The sequence below is a fragment of the Polistes fuscatus genome, unplaced genomic scaffold (genome assembly GCF_010416935.1).
Source record: "Polistes fuscatus isolate 324 unplaced genomic scaffold, CU_Pfus_HIC Scaffold2, whole genome shotgun sequence".
NCBI classification, from domain to species: Eukaryota; Metazoa; Arthropoda; class Insecta; order Hymenoptera; family Vespidae; genus Polistes; species Polistes fuscatus.
The window spans coordinates 17,101,539-17,122,580 of record NW_025113096.1 but is presented as its reverse complement, the minus strand read 5'-3'; the positions used below and the strand labels follow the sequence as shown (position 1 = coordinate 17,122,580).

Below are 21,042 nucleotides of genomic sequence, written 5' to 3'. Positions count from 1 at the left end.
CAAGCTCTTCACTCCTCCTCTTCATCTCTTTCTCTTCATCTGTCTCTCTCTTACTCTTTATCTATCTCTTCTACTCCTCCTATTCGGTTCATTCCATGGTCGGTGCTCCGGCCGTGAGCGGAGGGCTGCTTGCAGGGTAAAAGGGTGAGAGGGGTGTAGGTAGAGAGGAGACAGTATCGACCCAAGACGCCTCGTCGCCTTGAGACATTTCGCAAACGGAATTTTCCGTGAACCCGACGTTACCCTAATGACATCTTTATTTTATGGATTTTTTTGTCCTTATTCATTTACCAAACATATCTAATTTACTAACTTTTTAACTAACAAAGCTAGTTTAATTAAACATTAAAAGCATATCTATTTGAAACTCTTAACAATATAGATGTTGCGTATTAGTTTTTATCGTTAATCCATATTGTCGAATGAATTACGTGTTAATTTAGAATAAAATCAAAGTAATATTTAAATGCTTTTTTTTTTTATATATTATTGTATGTAAAACGGTCGATATTTATTGAGAATGAAATGAAAAGATTAAATTAGCAATCCAAATAAGAGATGTTTTTGTCGGTTGAATGAATAAAATTAGAATATAAAATACGATGAAATGAATTTATCAGATTGTGTTTTTTTTTTTTTATAATTACAGTCCGCGGAGATCGTTGGTGTTGTTTTATACTTATCTAACAAGTAGTACAAAGTCGATAGCAATTTAAAGAAGTAGAATAGGAAGAAGTAGAAGAAGAAGAAGAAGAAGAAAAAAAAAGGAAAAGAAAAGAGATGACGGAAGAAAGGAGGTACCGGGAATAGAGACGTCCCTGAATCATGATTCTGCGGAGCGGGGGTGGTGGTAAAGGTGGGGGTGGTTGTGGCGACGAGGAAGGCAACAAGGAGGCACAGTCAGTAGCTCCCAGGCAGTGAGACCGTGCCTAATAATGTATAACCGGTATCTGTGTATCTCACTTAGTTATGTCATAGATGACAATCCTTCTACGTGAAATTTTCTTCCGATTAATTTAATATTTAAACACTAAAGGTCAAGGATAAAGTGAGTGCGTTACAATCTTAGATTATTTAAAAAAAAAAAAAGAAATAGGTAGGTAAAACCACGCTGCTGCATTCGAACAAAACGTTAATTCTCCGATTCACTGCTAAATTATTTTCTTCCAGGTACAAACCTGAAAGAGAAAGAGGTGAAAACGAATATAAAAAAAAATACTGTTGTACGTAGGATCCTTAAAAGAAAATTATTTGGGATTCTTGGAGTTGGTACTACTCAGTACCGAGCTAGCTTTATTGCTAGTAAATACCTTAGCCGTAGAAAGAAGAAGAAGAAGAAGAAGAGCTTGGGCTGAGGTGAATTGGTCGAACACAGTGCTGCCAGTTGCAAGCTCTGTCTTTCTCTCTCTCTCTCTCTCTCTCTCTCTCGCTCTCTCTCGCTCGCTCGCTCTCACTCCATCTATCTATCTATCTATCTCTATCTCTTTTTGAACGGAGTCGACGCCGAAAGCTCGATGCAAATCGACGCCGTATAATAATCAGTTCGATGAAGATCGACGTTAGCGTTCTCGTTAATTTTCTTCCTATTAATTCTATTTCTTCTTGTGTTGTGTCTACGTGTCACGGTTCTATAGCAGCCAGATGAACGTCGCCGACCTCATCAGCAACACCACCAACAGCAACAGCAACAGCAGCATCATCAGTAACGTTGACGTGTACCTGGAAAGTTATAGTACCATAGGAAGTACGTCGTTCTCTGAAACGCTCCAACGCTCTGCCGGATGTCAACGAACTCCTCGTAGAGAAGAAGAGGAAGAAGAAGAAGAACAACAACAACAAGAAGAAACTTTCTCGTGCATAACAGAGAAAGAAGAGCTGGTGTTTAACGGCAAGGTTACCAAAACGATTCCTATCAATTTATTCGATGGAGATGATTGTTTTGGTTTTAACAGAAATACAACGATCCCAACATTTCCCACGATATCATCGCTACGAAATAGCTGATTCGATCTAAGATCAATGATAGGTCATTGACTTTTGCACATGCGGCTCACCGAATCTCCGAACGACTAACAAACGATTGGTACAAGAAGGCTAAATCGATGTCCAACTGACGGATGCGCGCGATCCCATTGGTGAACAAGTTTTCAGGGAAATGTCAGCATTCTTCGTAGATAAGAAGAAGAACGTTTGTTTGGAAGTATTTTATGATATGAGAAGAACCTGAGACTTTATGAGATACGTTGTACTTTTTGATAATAAGAACACTCAAAGTTCTTTTTAGAAAGATATACAAGTAAAGTTGTGCAAAAAGTTAGGTATAAGCAGGTTCGAATAATAGTGCCTGCTAAAGTGTTTAAAGAATAGGATTATATAGTGCTATTATATTTCGCAGATAGGAGAAAAATAAAGGAAAAAGAGCGAGAGAAAGAAAGAAAGAAAGAAAGAACGCGAGTGACAGAAAGAGAGAGAGAGAGATTAGAGGGAAGAAATTTGAATAAAAGTCTAGTAACGGTAGAATACTGGTGAGTTTTAGTCAAAATTTGCTGGACGAGTGGCGGGGTAACTACCGTTCTTTGCATGGAGTGATGAGCGGGGCCCCTGCACGGGGCACAGTGCCCCGACGTCAAAGACGCCATCATCATCATCACCACCATCATCATCATCATCATCATCATCAGAAACATCCAAAACACGCTCGGAAGGAGCCTTCCGAGGAATTGGAAGAAAAACGACCAAAGGTCAATCCGATATTCCTCTGGGCATCTCAAAGAGAACAGAGGATAGTCGAGGTTAGATGCGAGGATTATGACAAGAGAAATCGCATCAAATTGACGAAGACTGCGCAAGGATGGCGTTCGATACCGAGAACGGCATCCAACATGTATTCCACCGGTCTCGGTACGAATCAAGAAAAGAAAATTACACCGGCGTGCACGTCGTCGAGTTCAAACTCGAACGAAGAGAAGGAAAATGGGAAGACCGTGACCGCGACTAGCATAAATAATAATTTAATAATCGATAAAGAAAGTATCGGTAAGAAGCGTAGATACGATGACTTTTTGAAAGACAAGAAATATTCTCAGGATTATTACCCGTTGGAAAATCTTCAAAATGGAGTACGAGTTAGCAGCGCGGAATGGAAAAGGAATCGAAGAAGGGTCTCCTGTTCGGAGGGGGAGGAGGAAGAGGAGGAGGATGAGGAGGAGGAGGAGGAGGAGGAGGAGGACGACGACGACGACGATGAGGATGAAACCGAAGACGAGGAGCAAGATGATAACAGAGATGACGGGAGAAAAAAGTGTAGGTCCTTTGGATCTATGAATTTGAAGAATACCAACGGTAAAAGCAATCTCGAAAGATTGCAAAAGGACATACACTTTCAACCGCGTGTAGTCCTAGAACATCTGCACTTATCTCAGCTACCTGATCATCGAAATGTTCTTTTACGAAGGAGTGATAAGATCCTGAACGGTCCCAAGGAAGTCGGTGACATTTGCAACGATGACGGGAAGGATAGAGGGGTGGACAAAGAACCGAACAACGAAAGACGGAATGAAGATATCGACGGTGAGGAAGACGAAGAAGATGAGAACGATGATGAAGAGGACGAAGAGGAGGAGGAGGAGGAACCAGAGGAGGAAGAGATTAATGACGATAGGAACAAATGTCGAGAAAATAAAGAGGGTATTCAAGACATATTAAATATGATAGATGCCACAGCCTCACCCGTTTTAGCAACCGACACGCCCAGTGCCGACTTACCGATGCACTCTAACAAAACTTTCGAATTAGTTTTGAGCGAGAACGTATATCAAAAGAAAATTAGCGATAAGAAGAGCAAAGACTTGGATCCTGCCTTACCTAGTGCGGTAATAAAAAATAAATCAAGGACAGACTTTATATCCAATTATCAAAAGGAAAATGTTGAAAATAATGATAATATTAATGATTGTGATCAATTAGAAGTACACGAGGAGAAGATACTCGATCGTTGCAATTTGAATCTCGACGAAAGAAAAAGTCATGTATCAAAAGAATCAACTTTTGTCGCTTGCAAAAATAATAGTAGTAGTAGTAGTAGTAGTAATAATAATAATAATAATAATAATAGTACTAGTAGTAGTAGTAGTATCGATATCAAATCTTGCAAAGTGGCAGAAGCTGACGGTGGTATTAGTCGTTCCAAGTCTGAATCGAATTCTCTCCTTCATAAATGGAAAAACAACGTAGCTGTGAACGTATCAAAAATAAACGAGGAAGCACCCAGCGAACCCGGTGGACCAACGAAGATAGATTACACTAGTAGTTCAACGATATTGAACGCTCTTAGAAATACCCCAGGACTTTCGGTTTCCATAACGAGAGCTCATCCTCAAGAAATAACCAAAAATGTAAACCCACCTTCCTCTAGACCCTCATCGAAAAGTTCCTCGTCGAGCAGATCACCCGATAGTCAAGCAGAAAATGTAGAAAGACTTTTGAAAGGTACCATGATAGATTACTCCTCAACGAGATCGTTCGATGTCCGCGGTCAAGCATTAAATTTACCTCGAAACCTTCCAGGTTTGTCGATCGTCATACCGAATTATCGTTATCGCAACGTATCTAATTCACAGTCAACGACGAATTCGACCTCACCAAAAACCAAGGACAGAGTGGAATCGCCAGAGAGTACTGTTAATTTTCCAAAAACTGACTTCCCACACGAGGAGGAGGAAGAGAGAGATCTCGAAGACGACGAAGACGATTGCGATTCGCAAGTTTTGGAAGATCTTAGAAGACAAAAAGTTGATTCTTTAGTTTTTGATAGCGTCGATAGTGGTTGTTTTCATAGATCGAATTCTAGGAACAATCAGGATGATCGCAATACTCCGATAGAAAATGTTAAGGATCGTACAGATGGTAGTGCATGGAACGGTTCCGGTCGTAGTAGCGAAGCTCAAGCAAAGTGTAAGTACCAGGACGTGGAACACTTTGATGAACAGGTCCTCGAAGAACTTAGATCTCGCGGTACCGTGGTTTCGCCTCAACCCAGTGGTATTCCGTGTTCGCCTGCCTCCAAAAGGCCATCCTCGGTGTACTTGGAAAGACTGTTACCGAGCCCACCTTGCTCGGTGTCCTGTTCGGAGGATGCTAAAAACGATTTAACTTTAAAGGGTATTTTATCGTCCCCGAGTTGTCTTGAAAATAAAGATTACGATAGAATTAGGGAAAGTACGTCAAATCGATGCGAGCCTGGATCGAACGAATATACGACTACTACTCCTCGGTCGGACTATTCCAAAGATAACGAAAGATCCAACGTTGGTGGTACGCGTAGAACTGTACGAACTTTTCAAGAACATTCTAACGTACAAAATCAAGAGATCAAGAATTCGGTAAGACCATTGTCGAATAGTGATATTCACAGTAGTCTCTTTATAAGCGATCGTAGTTCAGCAAAGAAACCTATGTCGGCCGAATGGACGATTAATCGGTTAAGAAAGCAAGCAGGTTATCATAAAATATTGGTACGATCGAGAATACAATCGGCGGAGTATCAAGAGACTTACGCGACGTCTACCAGTACGGACAAACTTCTGGACCCGGCCAGTCAACTGAGAGAGTTGATAGAAACATCCGGCCATTTAATACCTGATCCCCTTTTAGTACCACGTGACTATCTTCCAGCTTTGGCCGCTGCCCCGGCTACCGAAATTCCGAAACTTTTAGCCTCGAGGCCAGAATTAAGATTACCAGAAGCATTAACGAGACCGGATCTATTAAGAGATCCAGATTTATTAGTGATATCGTTGAGTCATCTGCAACACGTGCTCGATCACGGAGAAGGTCCTGTCTCCAGGTCACGACAATCCCAATTTAGGATCGGCAACGGCGTTAACAAAGGATCGAGTCACGCTAACAACAACGGTACCAGGAACGGTACGCAAATTAGGCCCAAGCTTAGTTGCAAGCCCATCGGCACGCTGATGCCTGCGCCAATCGATCTCTCCAGCAATCGCCGCTCCAGCCCCTATCCGCCATTACTCAGGGTACGAACTGGATTGCTCAAACAGGAACCGGAAGTCAGTTCGACGGCCAACTCGCCGGATGATTCGCAACTTTGGCATCCCCTTTTTGGCAGGTAATATTTTATCTCAATATGTATTTCACATTTATACTTGTACTTTTGTTTCTTTTTTTTTCTTTTTTCAAATTATTATTAACGACATGGTGTCCCCTATCATCGTGTTCTCAATTACTCAAAACGCGTATCTGCTTTCTCGAAGTAAATTTAGGACAACAATGCGTAGGAATATATGAAAGCTATTTTTATATTAGGTCATCCACTCTGCTAACTTTTGAAAACTTAGAATCTAAGAAAGTTGATATACACCGTCTTCTACACAATTGTTTTATCGCCTGATACGTGATAGTGAAGCATTCACTTATTTCGCAACGTTATCAAATATCTCCGTTCGTTTTTCTCTTTCTCTTCCTCCCTTTGATAAAAAATAAATAACTATGTCATTAAGCGTGGCTAGATATTTTTTTTATTAATATTATGCAATATTTCTTTAAAACATAAAAAACATTATAAAATGATATTCATAAGCATAGAAGAAAAAAGAAGGACGGATTATATCGAGTATCGGAATAATTCGTTTGCTTCTTTTATTTCTCGTCGTACCATCTTCCTTTTTTCTTCGATATGATACGTAAGAAAACCATTCGGGATTTCGCGATGGTTTATGCATATGACTCAGGAAAAAAAAAAGAAAATGAAAAGGAGAGAGAGAGAGAAAGAGAGATGGTGGCGGAGGTTTGGTGAGAGGGTGGGAGGGGGAAGGGGGGTTGTAGATTCTATCTGCAATATCTGGCGATTTAAAACGGAGAAGAGAAGGAGGAGAGGAAATACTGCGACAAACGCCGTCGGTGACAGTGATCATTTGCATTTTAATACACCACGCAATGGCGGCTTTACCGGCTCTGCTCCACCTCCGACCTGTCAACCCGCTTATAACGAGCCGATCAACGTACCACGTATATATACGTTCACTGCTAAATTATTTAAGCGGACGATCGGAACATTCTTGTACTATTACTATGCTTCTCTAACACCTTTTCTTCGAGTTCTTCGCGTGATCGAGTATGCGAAAATCATTGAAATCAGTCAGTAGTCAGCATTCCTTCTTCTCGGCGGCCATCATGTCGGCCATCTTGAACCATTATCATCATCATCATCATCATCATCATCATCATCATCTTCGTCGTCGTCGTCGTCGTCATCATCATCATCATCATTATCAAACTGGAAATAAATTCGATTCGTTCTTTTCCCTCCCCACCTTGCACCCCTCCCAACCTAACCCCTCTACCCATTTCCCCTACTTTGTCTTTTTTATACCTAATACCCATTGATATCGATTTCTTTTCTCCATGTTACTTACAATTAACAACAAGAGAAATGGTAAAAGCAACCAACAGCAAACAGGCAATCTTTTAAGACCATCTGAAATTGCCCCATTCGCATCAACGCTAATTCTCGATAGCTAATTGACAATAAAGACCATTCTTAATTAGGAGTAGTATGTCTTACTGCCGATCGACAGTCATTGGCACGCTAGAAAACTAGGTCGGCGTTTCGTTTTTCGTCCTACGTTTAGTCGCTCTTCGCGTTTAGTAAGTATAATAGTATTACTTGCGCAAGAGCATATGTGTGTTAAGAAATATTTCAGATTCATAGGGTCGTATTTGAAAGTTAGATAATGACGTTTAAAACCATCCCCGTGACTCGTTGCTGGATAATCTGTATGACGTTGGTCACGTGACGTGTTTGGAATTTCTCTCTCTTTCAATCTCGTTGAAAATTATTTTATAATCTTCGAACACACAAAGCTTAAAGTTAAATAATAAAATTGAAATGAAATTTAGGAAGATAGATAAAGAAAATAAATAAAAAAATAAAAAAAAGCCTTTTAAAGTCGTAAGATTCGTCCACGGTGATGCGGGATTATAAACCGAAGTCGGAACGATGCGAATGCGCTTAAATAACGGATTACTGCGCAATCTGGTTAGATCGTAAAGTCGAAGTTGCGACGGCCGTGTCTATCTCTATACAGGATGGCCCATATAAAATGTTACGAGTTATTTTTATCTTAATCATTATTTGTACTATCGAATAAAATTTCTTGTTTTCTTTGCCCACCACCTCGCCCCCACTCCACCACCGCTTTTTTCCTTTTTTTTTTTTTAATTTTGCACGCATCCACGCGTTACGTAATTACATCAAATCGTTATCGTCAACGTTCAATAAAAGTGATATAATTATTTCATAACTAAACTTTCAAGAGATTTTATTCGAAAAAACATTTACCACTTATGTATACGTTCACACAAATTTGTTCATATATTAATAATGTTAGAAAACAATTCGATTAGTAGAAAATAAGTACACGATTGTTAATGATAGAACGTAATTAACGGAGAAAATGTTAAAAATGAAAATTTATTCAGAAATCCCTCTTTTCTTTTGCAAACAGAAAGTTGTATACTCGCGCATACCTATACACACACAGACACACAGACAGACAGACAGACATTCATAAATTAAATTGAAAAGATTTCATACGAAATAATATTTACCACGTAGACGCGTTCAAAAAGATATTTTTTAATATGCTAAAAACAATTCTCGATTATTAGAAAATAAGTAAATAATTGTTTACGATAGAACGGAATTAACGAGGAAATGTTAAAAGTGAAAATTTAGCCTTAAATCCCCCTTTTCTTTTGCAAACAGAGACTCGCATACTTGCACATACCTATGTTCATGCATACACATACACACACACATACCCATACCCATACCCATACCTATACACATACCTATACACATACACATACACATACACATAGGACACACACAGCCATCCGTTTTAACAGAGAGATAAACGTATAGTTTCGAAGCATAATGTATATAAATGTGTTAGTGCAGTAGTATTGGTACGTCGACATTGCGCCGAACTGTTTCGTACGTAGTACGCCCTTTCGCTCCGGCAGAGCACTTGTGTAAATAGCATTAGGATGCTACTCTCCGCGTAGCGCGCGACGAGCGGACGGCTTTAATGAGAGGGAGAGAAGGGAAGAGAGAGAGAGAGAGAGAGAGAGAGAGAGAGAGAGAGAGTGAATGAGAGGGGGAGGGGTTGAGGGAGGTATTAAAGGAGGGTCCTCATGTGACGACACGAGCATTCATCGATCGCACGACGACGGGCTTTCGAAAGCCGCAGGCATAGTCAGAGAGAGAGAGAGAGAGAGAGTGAGAGGGGGTGGTGGGAGGAATGAGTTGGAGGGACGAAGAGGGGAAACGGGAAACAGGAATCAAGGACCGTTTTTGTCCGCTGTGGAAACTTTGTTCCGGCGAACTTTCGCTAATAAGTTCGCGAGGAAGAAGAAAAGGGCTCATGCTTTTCCTTTTTAATTTTTCCCTCTTTCGCGTTTATTTTTTATTTCTTTTTTTCTTCTTCTTCTTTTTTCTTCTTTTTTCTTTCTTTCCTTCCTCCTTCTTTCGTTCTCTTACACCTCCTCCTCCTACTCCTCCTCGTACTCTTATTACAACTCGCGTTCAGTCTCTCTGTCAAGTTTAAAAAAAAAAGAAGAATAAGAACAAAGTTTTTCAATTTGACATCGATTTTCCCGTTAGATTCTTTGAATTCCATTCTTTCTTTCGAGTTCTTGTACTTCGTTCGATCAAAGTGATCCAAGATGGCGTATTACGGATCAACGAGTACTACTTTCTTCTAACCGTTTGCTTTTTCCCTTTTTTCTTTCTTCTTTTTTTTAATTCCCTTTTTCTCTTTCCCCGTTTTCTTTTTCGATTGGCTGTTGTATTTTTCCTTTTTCTTTTTGCAATTTCTTTTTTCGAAATTAGTTGAATGACGATTCTCGGGAGACATTGAGAAAGGTACTTAGAGAGTAGTTGGAAGAAGAAGAAGAAGAAGAACGAGCAACCAGTTGAAACGAGAAGAGGGGGAGAGAATGATGCAGATTTATCTCGATGTACATAGGAACTGGGGGAAGTTAGTTAGGAGGGAACGGATTAATGGAAATTTCCTCATATCGGTCAAATCTCTACCGTACCAGATACACACATGTACACACACACACACATATATAGATATTTGTGCACGTATGTATGCACGTAAATGTAAAAGCATGATTCTAAAGGATCCCCCTTCAGTACCATACTTCTGGTGGAAAAATTGGATCGGCCAGGGTCGGGGTATACCATAACGCGTACCTTCACGAACACGAAACCGTCACGATTTACGATGCGTCCAGCTGGATCGGTCGATGCCTCGCCGGCCCTGAAGGCTTACCTCGCCTACGTCCACGCCCACGTTTCCACGTAGAAAGAGAAAATGAAAAAGAGAGAGAAAACGAGAGAAAGAGAGAGAGAGAGAGAATGACGAGGAAGATGGAAGTTAATGGGGGTAGAGAGAAGGAAGAGAAATAAAAAATAAAAAGGTAAAAAAAAAATATAATAAAAATGAAAAGAGAGATAGATAAAAGAAAAGAGAAATAAGCAGCAAATGAGAATAACAGAAAGAGAGAATGAGAGAAAGAGAATAATGTAGAAGAGGATGGAAGTTACTGGAGGGTGGAGAGGGAGAAGAGAAATAAAAAATGAAAAGAAAAGAGAAAGAGAAAAAAGTAAAGTGAAGAAGAGATAGGTAAAAGATAAGGGAAATAAGCAAATGAGAAGAACAAGAAGAGAGAGAGAGTATTCTACTCTTTTTCTTAATATGCACCCCTTTTTTCTTATACTCTTGCCCCCCTCCTCCTTTTTTGTTACTTTCTTTTTTTCTTATCTTTTTTTTTTTTGCTCACTCCTTTGATCTCCTTACCTCTCCTCTGATAAATTTAAATTAAAGGTTTAGGAAGAATTTTGTTCGAGGTCAGTCGGGTTGTTGTTACTCAATAACTTGGTGATAGCGATGACGTCGATATGGCCAAGTCGGGTCATTGGTCCGAGGTCACGTTAGTTTAGGAGACTCTTAAAAAAGTTACTAGATACGTGGGCACGTGGGGAACTTGCGAAAGAACGTTATCAGATACAGAATGATCGATCTATTTTGCTTCATTTTTCTTGTTGTTTTATTTCCTTGTGTTTTATTTTTCTAAATTCATCTTTCTTAATTTCTAGGCGTATTTAAAAAAAAATAATTTTTTTAAATTCAACATAAACGCGACAATATTTTGTTTTTTTATCATTATTATATAATTATTATTTATCGAGTACACGGAATATTGGGTACTCATGAAAATACGAAAGTATCAGATTGTCCAATAAGTTCATGCGGTTTTTTTCTAACCAATTTAATGGTAAAAATCGTATTGATTTTTATTAAGCAATCCAATGAATTGAATATAGAATGATGGTAGGCGTGTATTAAAGTATGTTTCGACATTCATTGTATTCCTTTTTTTTTGTACTCTCACATTCTTTTCTACGAGAACAAAAAAAGGAAAAGGATTTCAATTTCTCCTTTCGACGTAATGTCCTTTCTCTTTTTAGATATTCGTATTTTGAAATCGAATAATTTATACGTTTGAAAGATGAATTTTTTATATATGTTTGTTGTCTTAATCAATTTATTTTAAAAATAAAACCAACAGTCTACATTCTTTCTTCGAATATATACATAATCTCTAACTTTAAATAGATGAATATTTTAATCCAAATTATTCATATAAATTATGTAGAAATTCTTTTTCAAATGATATTCAACATATTCGTATACGCGTTTATTAATAATAGAATTTTGAAGTAAAAAAAAATATTCATGCATACTTAATTTCGTATTTTAAATAGATTGACATTTTAATTGAATGGAAATTATATATCGATATAAACTACTTTACAATTTGTTTGCGAATAATTCTCAATATATTCATATATACTTGAATTTATTAAAAAAAAATTATTTTGAAGCAAAAAAAATCTCATGCATACATAATTTCGTAAATTACTTAAATGTCCTGTTACAAGTCCTCGGTATAAATTATATATATATGTAGAAATGTATTTTGTTTTTTCTTCTTCTTCTTATTATTATTATTATTATTATTGAGACTTTGTCTTGTCATGTATTAGCTATAATATTTTTTTTTGTTTTTTAATTCTATTTAATATTCATATACATATGAATGCAAATATACGTACATGGATAGATACAACAAGAGACACTTTTGTTTCGTTCTACGTCCTTGCACTGTACTCGAGTGTTAAATACCGATCGTGCAAAAGAGAACATCGTTACGCTCGAGGCAAAGTAACTTGAATAGTTTCTCTGTCTTTCTATTTGCTAACTAAGCTGTTCTCTAGTTTTTTCTCTTCTCTTCTCATCTCTTTTCTTTCTTTTTTTCTTTCTTTCTTTCTTTCTTTCTTTCTTTCTTTCTCTCATTTTCTTTATATATCTTTGTCTCTATCTTTAACCGATTCAAAGAAGATAGTTTTCTAGATTGGGTATCGAAAGTTTAGCATTGAGTTACCTTAGTTACCGAGAGGATATCGACTCAAGGTAGTTGCTACATAGATGTAACTTTGTACATCGAGATATGAACGCTCCTTAAAACTTAATCGATGTATTTGTGCAATTGTCGTCGAACAAAAGTAGAAACGAATACTACATTTTCTTATTTTCTTTTTAGATTACTCAGAAATTAATTTTATTTTAACGATTGCAAATAAATGAAAATTATTTCGTATTTAGAATCCGATGTGTTTCAAATGATCGCGAATAATCGAATTTTCAACTATATATTTCGATTTTTGTATGCAACGATTAACTATCCCTCCCTCCAAAGCCATAAATTAAATCTAGAATAATATTTTTTATTCATTTTACAAAATAATATATTATATCGCAAAAATATTTCAATTTGTTTTCATTTACAAAGTAGATCAATATTTTACAAAAAAAAAAAAATTAAATACAAAAACACGACAATTTGTACAATAGATTCGCGAAATAAAATATTTTATATATCAATATATTGATTTGACCTTATAACAAATCTTTTTTACGTGTTGTCTATTTGAAAACGAATATTTTTGCACGTGATAAATTAAATACAGTACACCCATACTTTTATTAGATTTATTGATTGTAAGTATATTATATTACGATGCTTTAGTTCGATCCTATATAAAATATTAATATGTGCGTGTTTGTTTCTAAGAGTTTATGTGTATGAATGTGCTCGTACCGTTCTCGCGGGTGGATAGAAGGAATTGGTTCGAAAGCACGAGCTCCATGTGCCTTCTCGCCTTCCCGGTCAATGGTCTCAGTGAACGACGACGAAGTCGACCAGCTCGTAAGCTCGAATAGGTACTACCTACTACTACTACTACTATTACTACTACTACTACTACTACTACTGCTGCTGCTGTTGCTGCTGCATACTACTACTCATACTACTACTCGACTCGCGAGCACAACTCCTTATATTTCTCTTGGTACTTACTTGAATCCTACTCGGCGGCAGTGTGCTCGTTGATATACGATGTAAGCTCGAAAATGTAGATACTCGAGTTACATCGGATACACGAGATATCTTCGTTAAACACATACATTCGTACAGAGAGACATACGCACTCGCATATACACACGTATATACACCTACATTACCAACCAAAAGTTAGGAATACATTTAGTAAATTCAATAAAACAAGATATTTGTTGGAAACAAAATAAATATGAGATTCCCCCTTTACAGTAATCGGAGATAAATCTATGAAAGTAATGTAAGTTCATTTTGGAAAAATGAAATTCAGAATAATAACGTTGCACTTTGATGTTTTATTTCTAATTAAGGAACATTACGCGTTTTCTCCATTGTTTCTTTCAAAATACTTAAACTCATACGATTTGTTTGTATTTTTTTTTTTATAAACGTTCCATTTGTCGAGAGAAACTGACCAGTATTATGTTTTACTTTTTGTATCATTTTGTTGTTGTTATTTTTCATCAAATAACGAGTATTTTTTTTCAAATTGCTTTTTCGTAAGAAAAAAAAAGTTACCTTCACTTTTAATCATCTTAATCATAGGTTGCCTATCATATTCTGGCTATCGTGGCTAATTAATTTTATCGAGTGGTTTCTAATGAAATGTTTTTCTATTTTTCTCACCAAAGTCGACAAAAATGTCCCAGTAAAAAAATTCTTTTCTATCATTACCTTAAAACTAACATAAGTATAGAAAATATAGAAAACTATTATGGGCTTAAAAAGATATTAAGAATTTCTTAAAATATAATTCAACGATAAATCGTTTCAAAATTAATCAGTAAATTCGATTTTTATTGTAACTGACAAATGATTCCATACTTTTGTCCGTTAGTGTACACACACACACACACACACATAATATACACGCCTATGCAAATATAAATGCATCGTTCATGACTCTATATATTCAGGTAGTACTTACTTACATACGACATACACTTCCTACAAGGTAGAACATGCAAGAAATTAGAGTGACTCTACTTCTTGTTGGATAACAAAGAAGAAAAGAAAAAATAAGAAGGACTTTAAGATGACATTAGGAAGTGTTAGTTGATACGATAATCTTCTATTTTCATAATTCAAAAGGAATACTCAATCAAATATTACTATCACCATCATCATCATCGTCGTCGTCTCCCAAAATAGATGGTGATCAATCAAATATTATTAACTGGTGGGGGCGATCATTTTCATCCCATTAGTGTTAAAAATGAGAAAGAAAAAGAGAGAATGATCGGAAGTCCTTGAACGAACGTAATACGGAGAAGGAAGGAATGAGAAAAATGGTCGATGAAGAAGGTCGATACACTCCTTTGCAAATGTATTTTTATCACGCCCACGAGTCGTGTTCATTGTTCTTAAGATCGTCCATCGTTGTTACGGGATATCCTTTAGTTGGTTTCATCGACGTTACATATACGTCTGATTGTGAATAGTATTATTTGATTCTTTTTCTTTCTTTTTTTCTTCTCTCTCTTTCTCTTGGTTGGTTGGTTGGTTGGTCGGTTGCTTACTTTCTCGTTTTCTGTTCGATCGATAAAGTTATGAATTATGTTCGAGACGGTTGGAAAGAAGGATTTGTACACCGGCCGGCCTTGAGGAATAATAACGAAGAAAGGAAGGAAGAATAAGGAAGGAAGGAAGGAAGGAAGGAAAGAAGAGGGGCAAAAAGGGAAAATGTCTACAAAGAAAGAGAGAGAGAGAAAGAGAGAGAAAAGAAGACGGTAGACTCGCGAAACAAGTCATTTTACCCTCCCCCTCGTTGCGCTGAGATTTCTACCTTGGCATGAGGAATTGAGTGGTGGTCTAACGGATCGATGTTCATATCATATATACACTTATTGTTAGAACGGACGATAAACAATTCTATTAGAACGAATCTTATTCATTTATCCATATGCATAAACAAAGTTTGACTTATTTGTCTTAGGTCAATGCTCCCAAGCATTGATTAGACTTTACAATACACCCATAATAATTCACTATTGAAAAACACTTATCTTATTATCTTAACTACATGAGATAATCTTCTCTTATAAAGAAAAAAGAAAGAAAAAATCGATGAACGTTTATAAAAATCGTATTAAAACGATAAAGGATAATTTTTCTAATTCAAAAAGAAAGAGAAGAGGGATGTAATACGAACAATTTTTGTAACGATACGTTAGATAGAAAGATCGTTTTGCAATTTATCTATCAGTCCGATCGTTTGCGACGACCATTTTGCGATATAGAAAAAAAAGTTCTTTTTCTCGGTAAAAACTTAAATTATTTGATAACAGTTTACTCCTACTTCTACTTCTTCTTCTTCTTCTTCTTCTTCTATTACTTCATTTTCCAATTCTTATATATTCTCCTATTTATTTATCCAGCCGATCTGGCTCATTAGTAGTGGTATTGTAAAATTATAGGAGGGACACCGATAGCTACGAAAATACCGATACTCCGTCGTTCTAGCGAGGACGCTTTTTGCAGCGAGGAGGATCGATCGAGGTAGCGTTGCTCCGCACGTGCGCAGATCACATTCTCTCGCATGCTGAGGCCACCACGTCACTCCTCGCCGAGGTGAGCCGAGAACCCAAACCCATTCCACCATATCGCACAAATCCACCCACGCTCTTTTTCCCTACTACACGTGTACTCTCAATACACGTACATCGATTCCTTCCAAAAGAATGACTGTATGAGAGAAACCAAGAGAGAAAGAGAGAGAGAAAGAATATGAACGTATGAGTTAGAAAGCGAGAGAGAAATAAAGAGAGAATGAGTTTATGAGTGCGTGGAATTAAAGAGAGAAAGAGAGAGAGAGAATATGAGTGTATGCGTTAAAGAGAAAGTGAGAGATAATGAGTGTGTGAGTTAAAAAGAGAGAGAGAGAGAGAATTTCCCTTCTCGCCTATTACTTCCCTCCCTTTCGCTCAGCCCATTGAAAGAAGTGAAACAAATCTCGGCGTATACGAGGGTTGATATTTCACGAGAAGGTTATACCCCCACGTGACCATTCCGCACACGTGCTTCATACTCGACGTACAAGTTTTCTACGCCAACTCGGCATTTTTTCACAACTCCAAATATATTAGCTCGCTCGTGAAGAATATTCGAAATTATTGTTATGCTTTCGTAGCGATTATACTAGTTCACTACGTTCTATTTTATTTCTTATATTGCAGATATTGTTATTGGGAAATTGAATGTTTTTCTTTTAGGGATGTATATTTATAGATAAATCACGAAATAATTGGTCGAAATATTAGCAATTTTAGTGGTTTGAAAATAGCTCGGTGAGAGAGACCGGTAAGAGCACCCTTTCCATGGATATATATAGACATCGATCCACCAAGGTTTCGTAATATAGGCACCTTCCTCGAGCAAAAACAACCAGAGGGAAAAAGAGAATGAAAGAGAGAGAGAGAGAGAGAGAGAAAGAGAGAGAGAAGGAGGGGGGTAAATTTCTGAAAAGCACGAACCGCACCTACTTGCAGTGTCTCGAACGATAGTTCCTCTCTTTTCAACAGTTTGCCAGGTTTGTTAAACGCTCAGAATGAATTGAAGCTAAAAACAGATAAGATCACTTCTTCGTTATTTCTCATTAGAAAGATGGAATTTAAGTTCCTAAGAGAATTTCTTCCTACGAGATAAACGTTATTCGTATTCATAATGGTTGCCTTTATGCCGATTCTAGAAAGATTCGAGCAAGGCTTCTTCTAAGCAATACATCGTCACTACATTTAGCTACCTTATTTTTCTTTTCTTTCCTTTTTTTTTTTTTTCTTATTCGCTTAGAAACACACACAGACCCTTCCCCCACCCCCCTCCTCTGCCGCCATCGCCACTGTATGACAGACTAGTTTTCTCGGAGTATCTTCGATCGAAGAATTCATATTTCATAAGAGTTAGTACCCTTTCTACTAAAGCTACGAGGAGACAACTACTACAACATACCACTATGACTACTACGGTTGTGTGTCGTCTGAGAAACTTCGTTATCTATATTTCAAATAATACCGAGCGAGTGCATGTAGATTATTACGCGATAGGTGCACGCTGTAAAACGGACGGATGCGGTTTGACGGATTCTATCTTCCCTTTTTTTTTCCTTTTTTTTTTTTCATACAAAGTCCCTTTCCTACCGCGAATACAATGTTGTTTTATTGGAAAAAAGCAAGAAGAAAGGAAAAAAAAGAAAAATAAAGAAAAAAGAGAAAGAGAGAGAGAAAGAGGGAGAGAGAGAGAGAGAGAGTATTATTATTCCTACATAAATCATTTTCTCTTGATTGATTATAGACTAACTTTCTCTCTTTATCGATCGAAAACTTTTTCCTCCTACCTTCTGTTTAAAGTAAAACTGAAATAAAAGAGAGGGGAAAGAAAAGAAAAAATAAGCGTGAATTTTAAAAGAAACGTTTCCTAAGCGATATGTTAAAATACGCTTACGATATGTTAAAATACGATTTGCGATATCGTTCGTTGAATGTGGAAGTGAGCTAGAGATTTCGATAAGAATTTCTGGCGTTCACAAACTACGACATTTTTAGATCGCAAGAAGTCAAATCTATGCTACTAATATTACTACTACTATTACCATTACTACAACTTTGAAAGATTTATAACGGGTATCCTAAGAATTAGTGTCACGTACTTACGTTTTAGATCGTATACGGATGACCCGCATAGATAGCGGACGTCCCACAAACTATGAATGCGGCTAGGCCGTATGAAGAACCGCTTACAATTTCGCTCTCTCTGTCTGTCTGTCTGTCTGTCTCTCTCTCTCTCTCCTTTCTCTCGCGTATTGCCACTGAAACGTGCAGAAAAGTAGAATTCAGAAGAAGAAGAAAAAAGGAATAGGAAAATAAAAAGAGAAAGAAATCTAGGTAGTTTGTAATAAAGGCAAAGTATAAATGTATGCGCGCGTATACATGTATGATTTATGTATCCTTGATATAAATTCTCGTATGAACAACTAGAAAATGTAATGAGACCCGAACGATTTAATGAAACGTTCCTTTGATCTCGTCAAATTACAAGGATGTTAATAATTAAGTTATATTTTTATAATTCATTGGAGTCCGTAGTATCATAATATAGAGAGAGAGAAAGAGAGAGAGAGAGAGTGAAAAAAATAGAATGCAGCCTTGAGTCCAGTTATTGCATGGAACGCCTACCGTGCATACAAATACATGTGTAGGATTAAACATTAATGTTGACGACTAACAGAGCACGTTACTTTACGATCCTGTTTTTTATTTTCAGTCAGAAGAGGCAATTACAGCAACAGCAACAAATCCAGCAGCAGCAACATCAACATCAGTATCAGCATCAGTTTCCACATCCACATCAGCATCAAAATTCGCATCAGCATCAAAATCAACAACAACAGCATCAGCATCAGCATCAACAACATCAACATGCATCGTGGCATAGAACTACTTTAGCATCCTGACCGTTAAGACCATAACCTTGACCAATGGTCATCTTTAACCAATAGCATCCATCTTAATACATAAAAGAGATAGGAAAATAAAAACTATTTGCTACGTTGTTCGACTAGGAGAGAGAGAGAGAACAACAAAAAAAATTGAAACGATTTTCAACTCTAACCTAAAGCGTTAGAAAAGATAGGATAACATTGGCGTAGGAACGATTATGTATTTATAAGAGTACTAATTATTTTAATGCAACGTCCAAACGTAGCTAAATAATGATTGATCAACGATCTTTGACATTGTTATTCTCAGCAGTTAATTTCTTCTTATTTTTATTTTCTGTTTTTTTCTTTTTTTTTCCTATTATTCGTTGGGACAACAGTGCAATAATACGCCGTGATCATTTAGAATACTTTTGTTGTACTTCAAATATTTCCTCGTTACCGTTAGTTTGTTCTTTTTTGATCTAATTTTATTCGTCGTTACGATAAAATATATTAAATATCCTTTTTCATATAAGGCGTATTTGATTGATTAATTAATATTTTTGGGGATCTATGCAATAGATTCTTTCGTTATGTTCGAATAATTTACATATCGTCCTCGTTAGATTTGTTAGAGATTTGTTTTTTTATATCATGTAATACGTTTACCTAAAGATTACAAAGATCGCGTATCATTTAAACGTGCAATAAATTTTCTCTCTATTATTTTCATTCCATAAATCATCAGGGCGATAACGAAATATATCAGATTTTTATTTAATTATCATTATAATTAGTGAAATTCGATCAAAAGACTCTACGAGTACGAACGAGTCGAGTTTGCAGAATGATAAAAATAAAAAATAAAATCGATTAATAATATAAATATTAAAATTAGTGAAAACAATTTGTTAAGAATGCGCGCCAAATCATTGAAATAGAACGAATTAACACAGTATTGAAATATTCGACAATAATTTGATTATTTAAAATTAAATATTATACCATGCGAGGGTGTTCAAGCCAAAAGTGTACGTGCCTGTCGTAGTTTCGTATATTTAAATCGCTGTAAATTCGACTCCAATTAATTTTCTCTACATTAAAAATGATCCAAAACAGAAACAAAGAAAGCAACAAAAGAAAGAGAGAAATATTTTATAATCTGCGTATGTCGTATATCTTATTTTTAAAAACTTATGTTATCTTAAAATAATATTTTCTAGAACACTCATAACAGATTTATCTATCCGTCTGTATATTTCTAAAGACAAAAAAAAAGGAAACAGAAAGAAACGAAAAAGAAGAAATCGTTAAGAAAAGAAAAGCAAAAAAATACAAAATACACGCTCATACGTTTAACGCGTTAGATGCGTTTGCGTCATCCGATTAGAAACGCTAAACTGCACGACATTGAATAATCGAAAAATTTTAAAACGTTTTATTTGTTTGATATAAGTATATATATGCGTATAAAAAAAATGAAATAGGAAAACGTAAAAAAATGTTGATTGTAAGCGTCCTATGACGAGGCTAGGTGCTATTCGATAGATTTAAAAAAAGAAAACGAACAAAAAGATAAGACAAAAGTAAAGTAAAAAGAAAAGCGGATGAAGCATTAATTAAAAAATCGTGTAGATAGTTTGTTTAGGTAGGTAAAATATTTTATACGATGTAACACACACATACACACAGATACAAGAAACAAGCAGCATCATGTACACACATGGACGTATTATCATTATTTAGAAAATGATAGAACGAAGTGGCACGGATACGCACGATGCGCACGACTAAATCGTGATTGATAGAAATCATATTTCCGTATCCGTATGTCCGATCGATTAACATAAATCATAGAAACACGTGGCGTTATTATTACAATATACAGGGTAAGATAAAAGTCGCTTTGCTTAGAAATTCGTTTATACAAGTAATTTGTTCGTGCAATGATGTATGCGGTTGCAGCTGTACAAATGGCTGATATTTTAGTATATCTTTTTATGCGGTTACTATGACAACGGTATTATTGTTAAATGTTTTTGCACAAAAACCACAAGATTTAGATAAATTAAAAA

At 36.5% G+C, this 21,042-nt stretch overlaps 1 protein-coding gene across 4 annotated transcripts; it reads left to right on the top strand.

Annotated features, from left to right (window-relative positions):
* The first annotated feature begins 846 nt into the window (after window positions 1–846).
* On the top strand, window positions 847–19,116 carry LOC122516741 (uncharacterized protein DDB_G0283357-like). 4 transcript variants are annotated; one of them, XR_006303656.1, is made up of 4 exons: window positions 847–1,096; window positions 1,171–6,127; window positions 15,969–16,122; window positions 18,811–18,924. XR_006303656.1 is itself a non-coding variant. In XM_043634807.1 (4 exons), the coding sequence occupies exons 2-4, from the start codon at window positions 2,589–2,591 to the stop codon at window positions 18,998–19,000; spliced, it is 3,651 nt and encodes a 1,216-aa protein (XP_043490742.1). In that variant the 5' UTR covers window positions 847–1,096; window positions 1,171–2,588; the 3' UTR covers window positions 19,001–19,116. The 4 variants fall into 4 exon arrangements, 2 of the variants coding, with proteins under 2 accessions (XP_043490742.1, XP_043490741.1); XR_006303657.1 differs by lacking the exon at window positions 15,969–16,122 and adding an exon at window positions 13,228–13,376; XM_043634807.1 differs by lacking the exon at window positions 15,969–16,122 and having other exon boundaries at window positions 1,171–4,488; window positions 4,567–6,127; window positions 18,811–19,116.
* The last annotated feature ends 1,926 nt before the right edge of the window (window positions 19,117–21,042 follow it).

Coding starts and splice junctions, on each gene's coding strand:
- LOC122516741 (XM_043634806.1), top strand. CDS start 2,589: ATGAGCGGGGCCCCTGCACGGGGCACAGTGCCCCGACGTCAAAGACGC. Junction 6,128..18,810: donor TGGCATCCCCTTTTTGGCAG/GTAATATTTTAT, acceptor TTTTATTTTCAG/TCAGAAGAGGCAATTACAGC.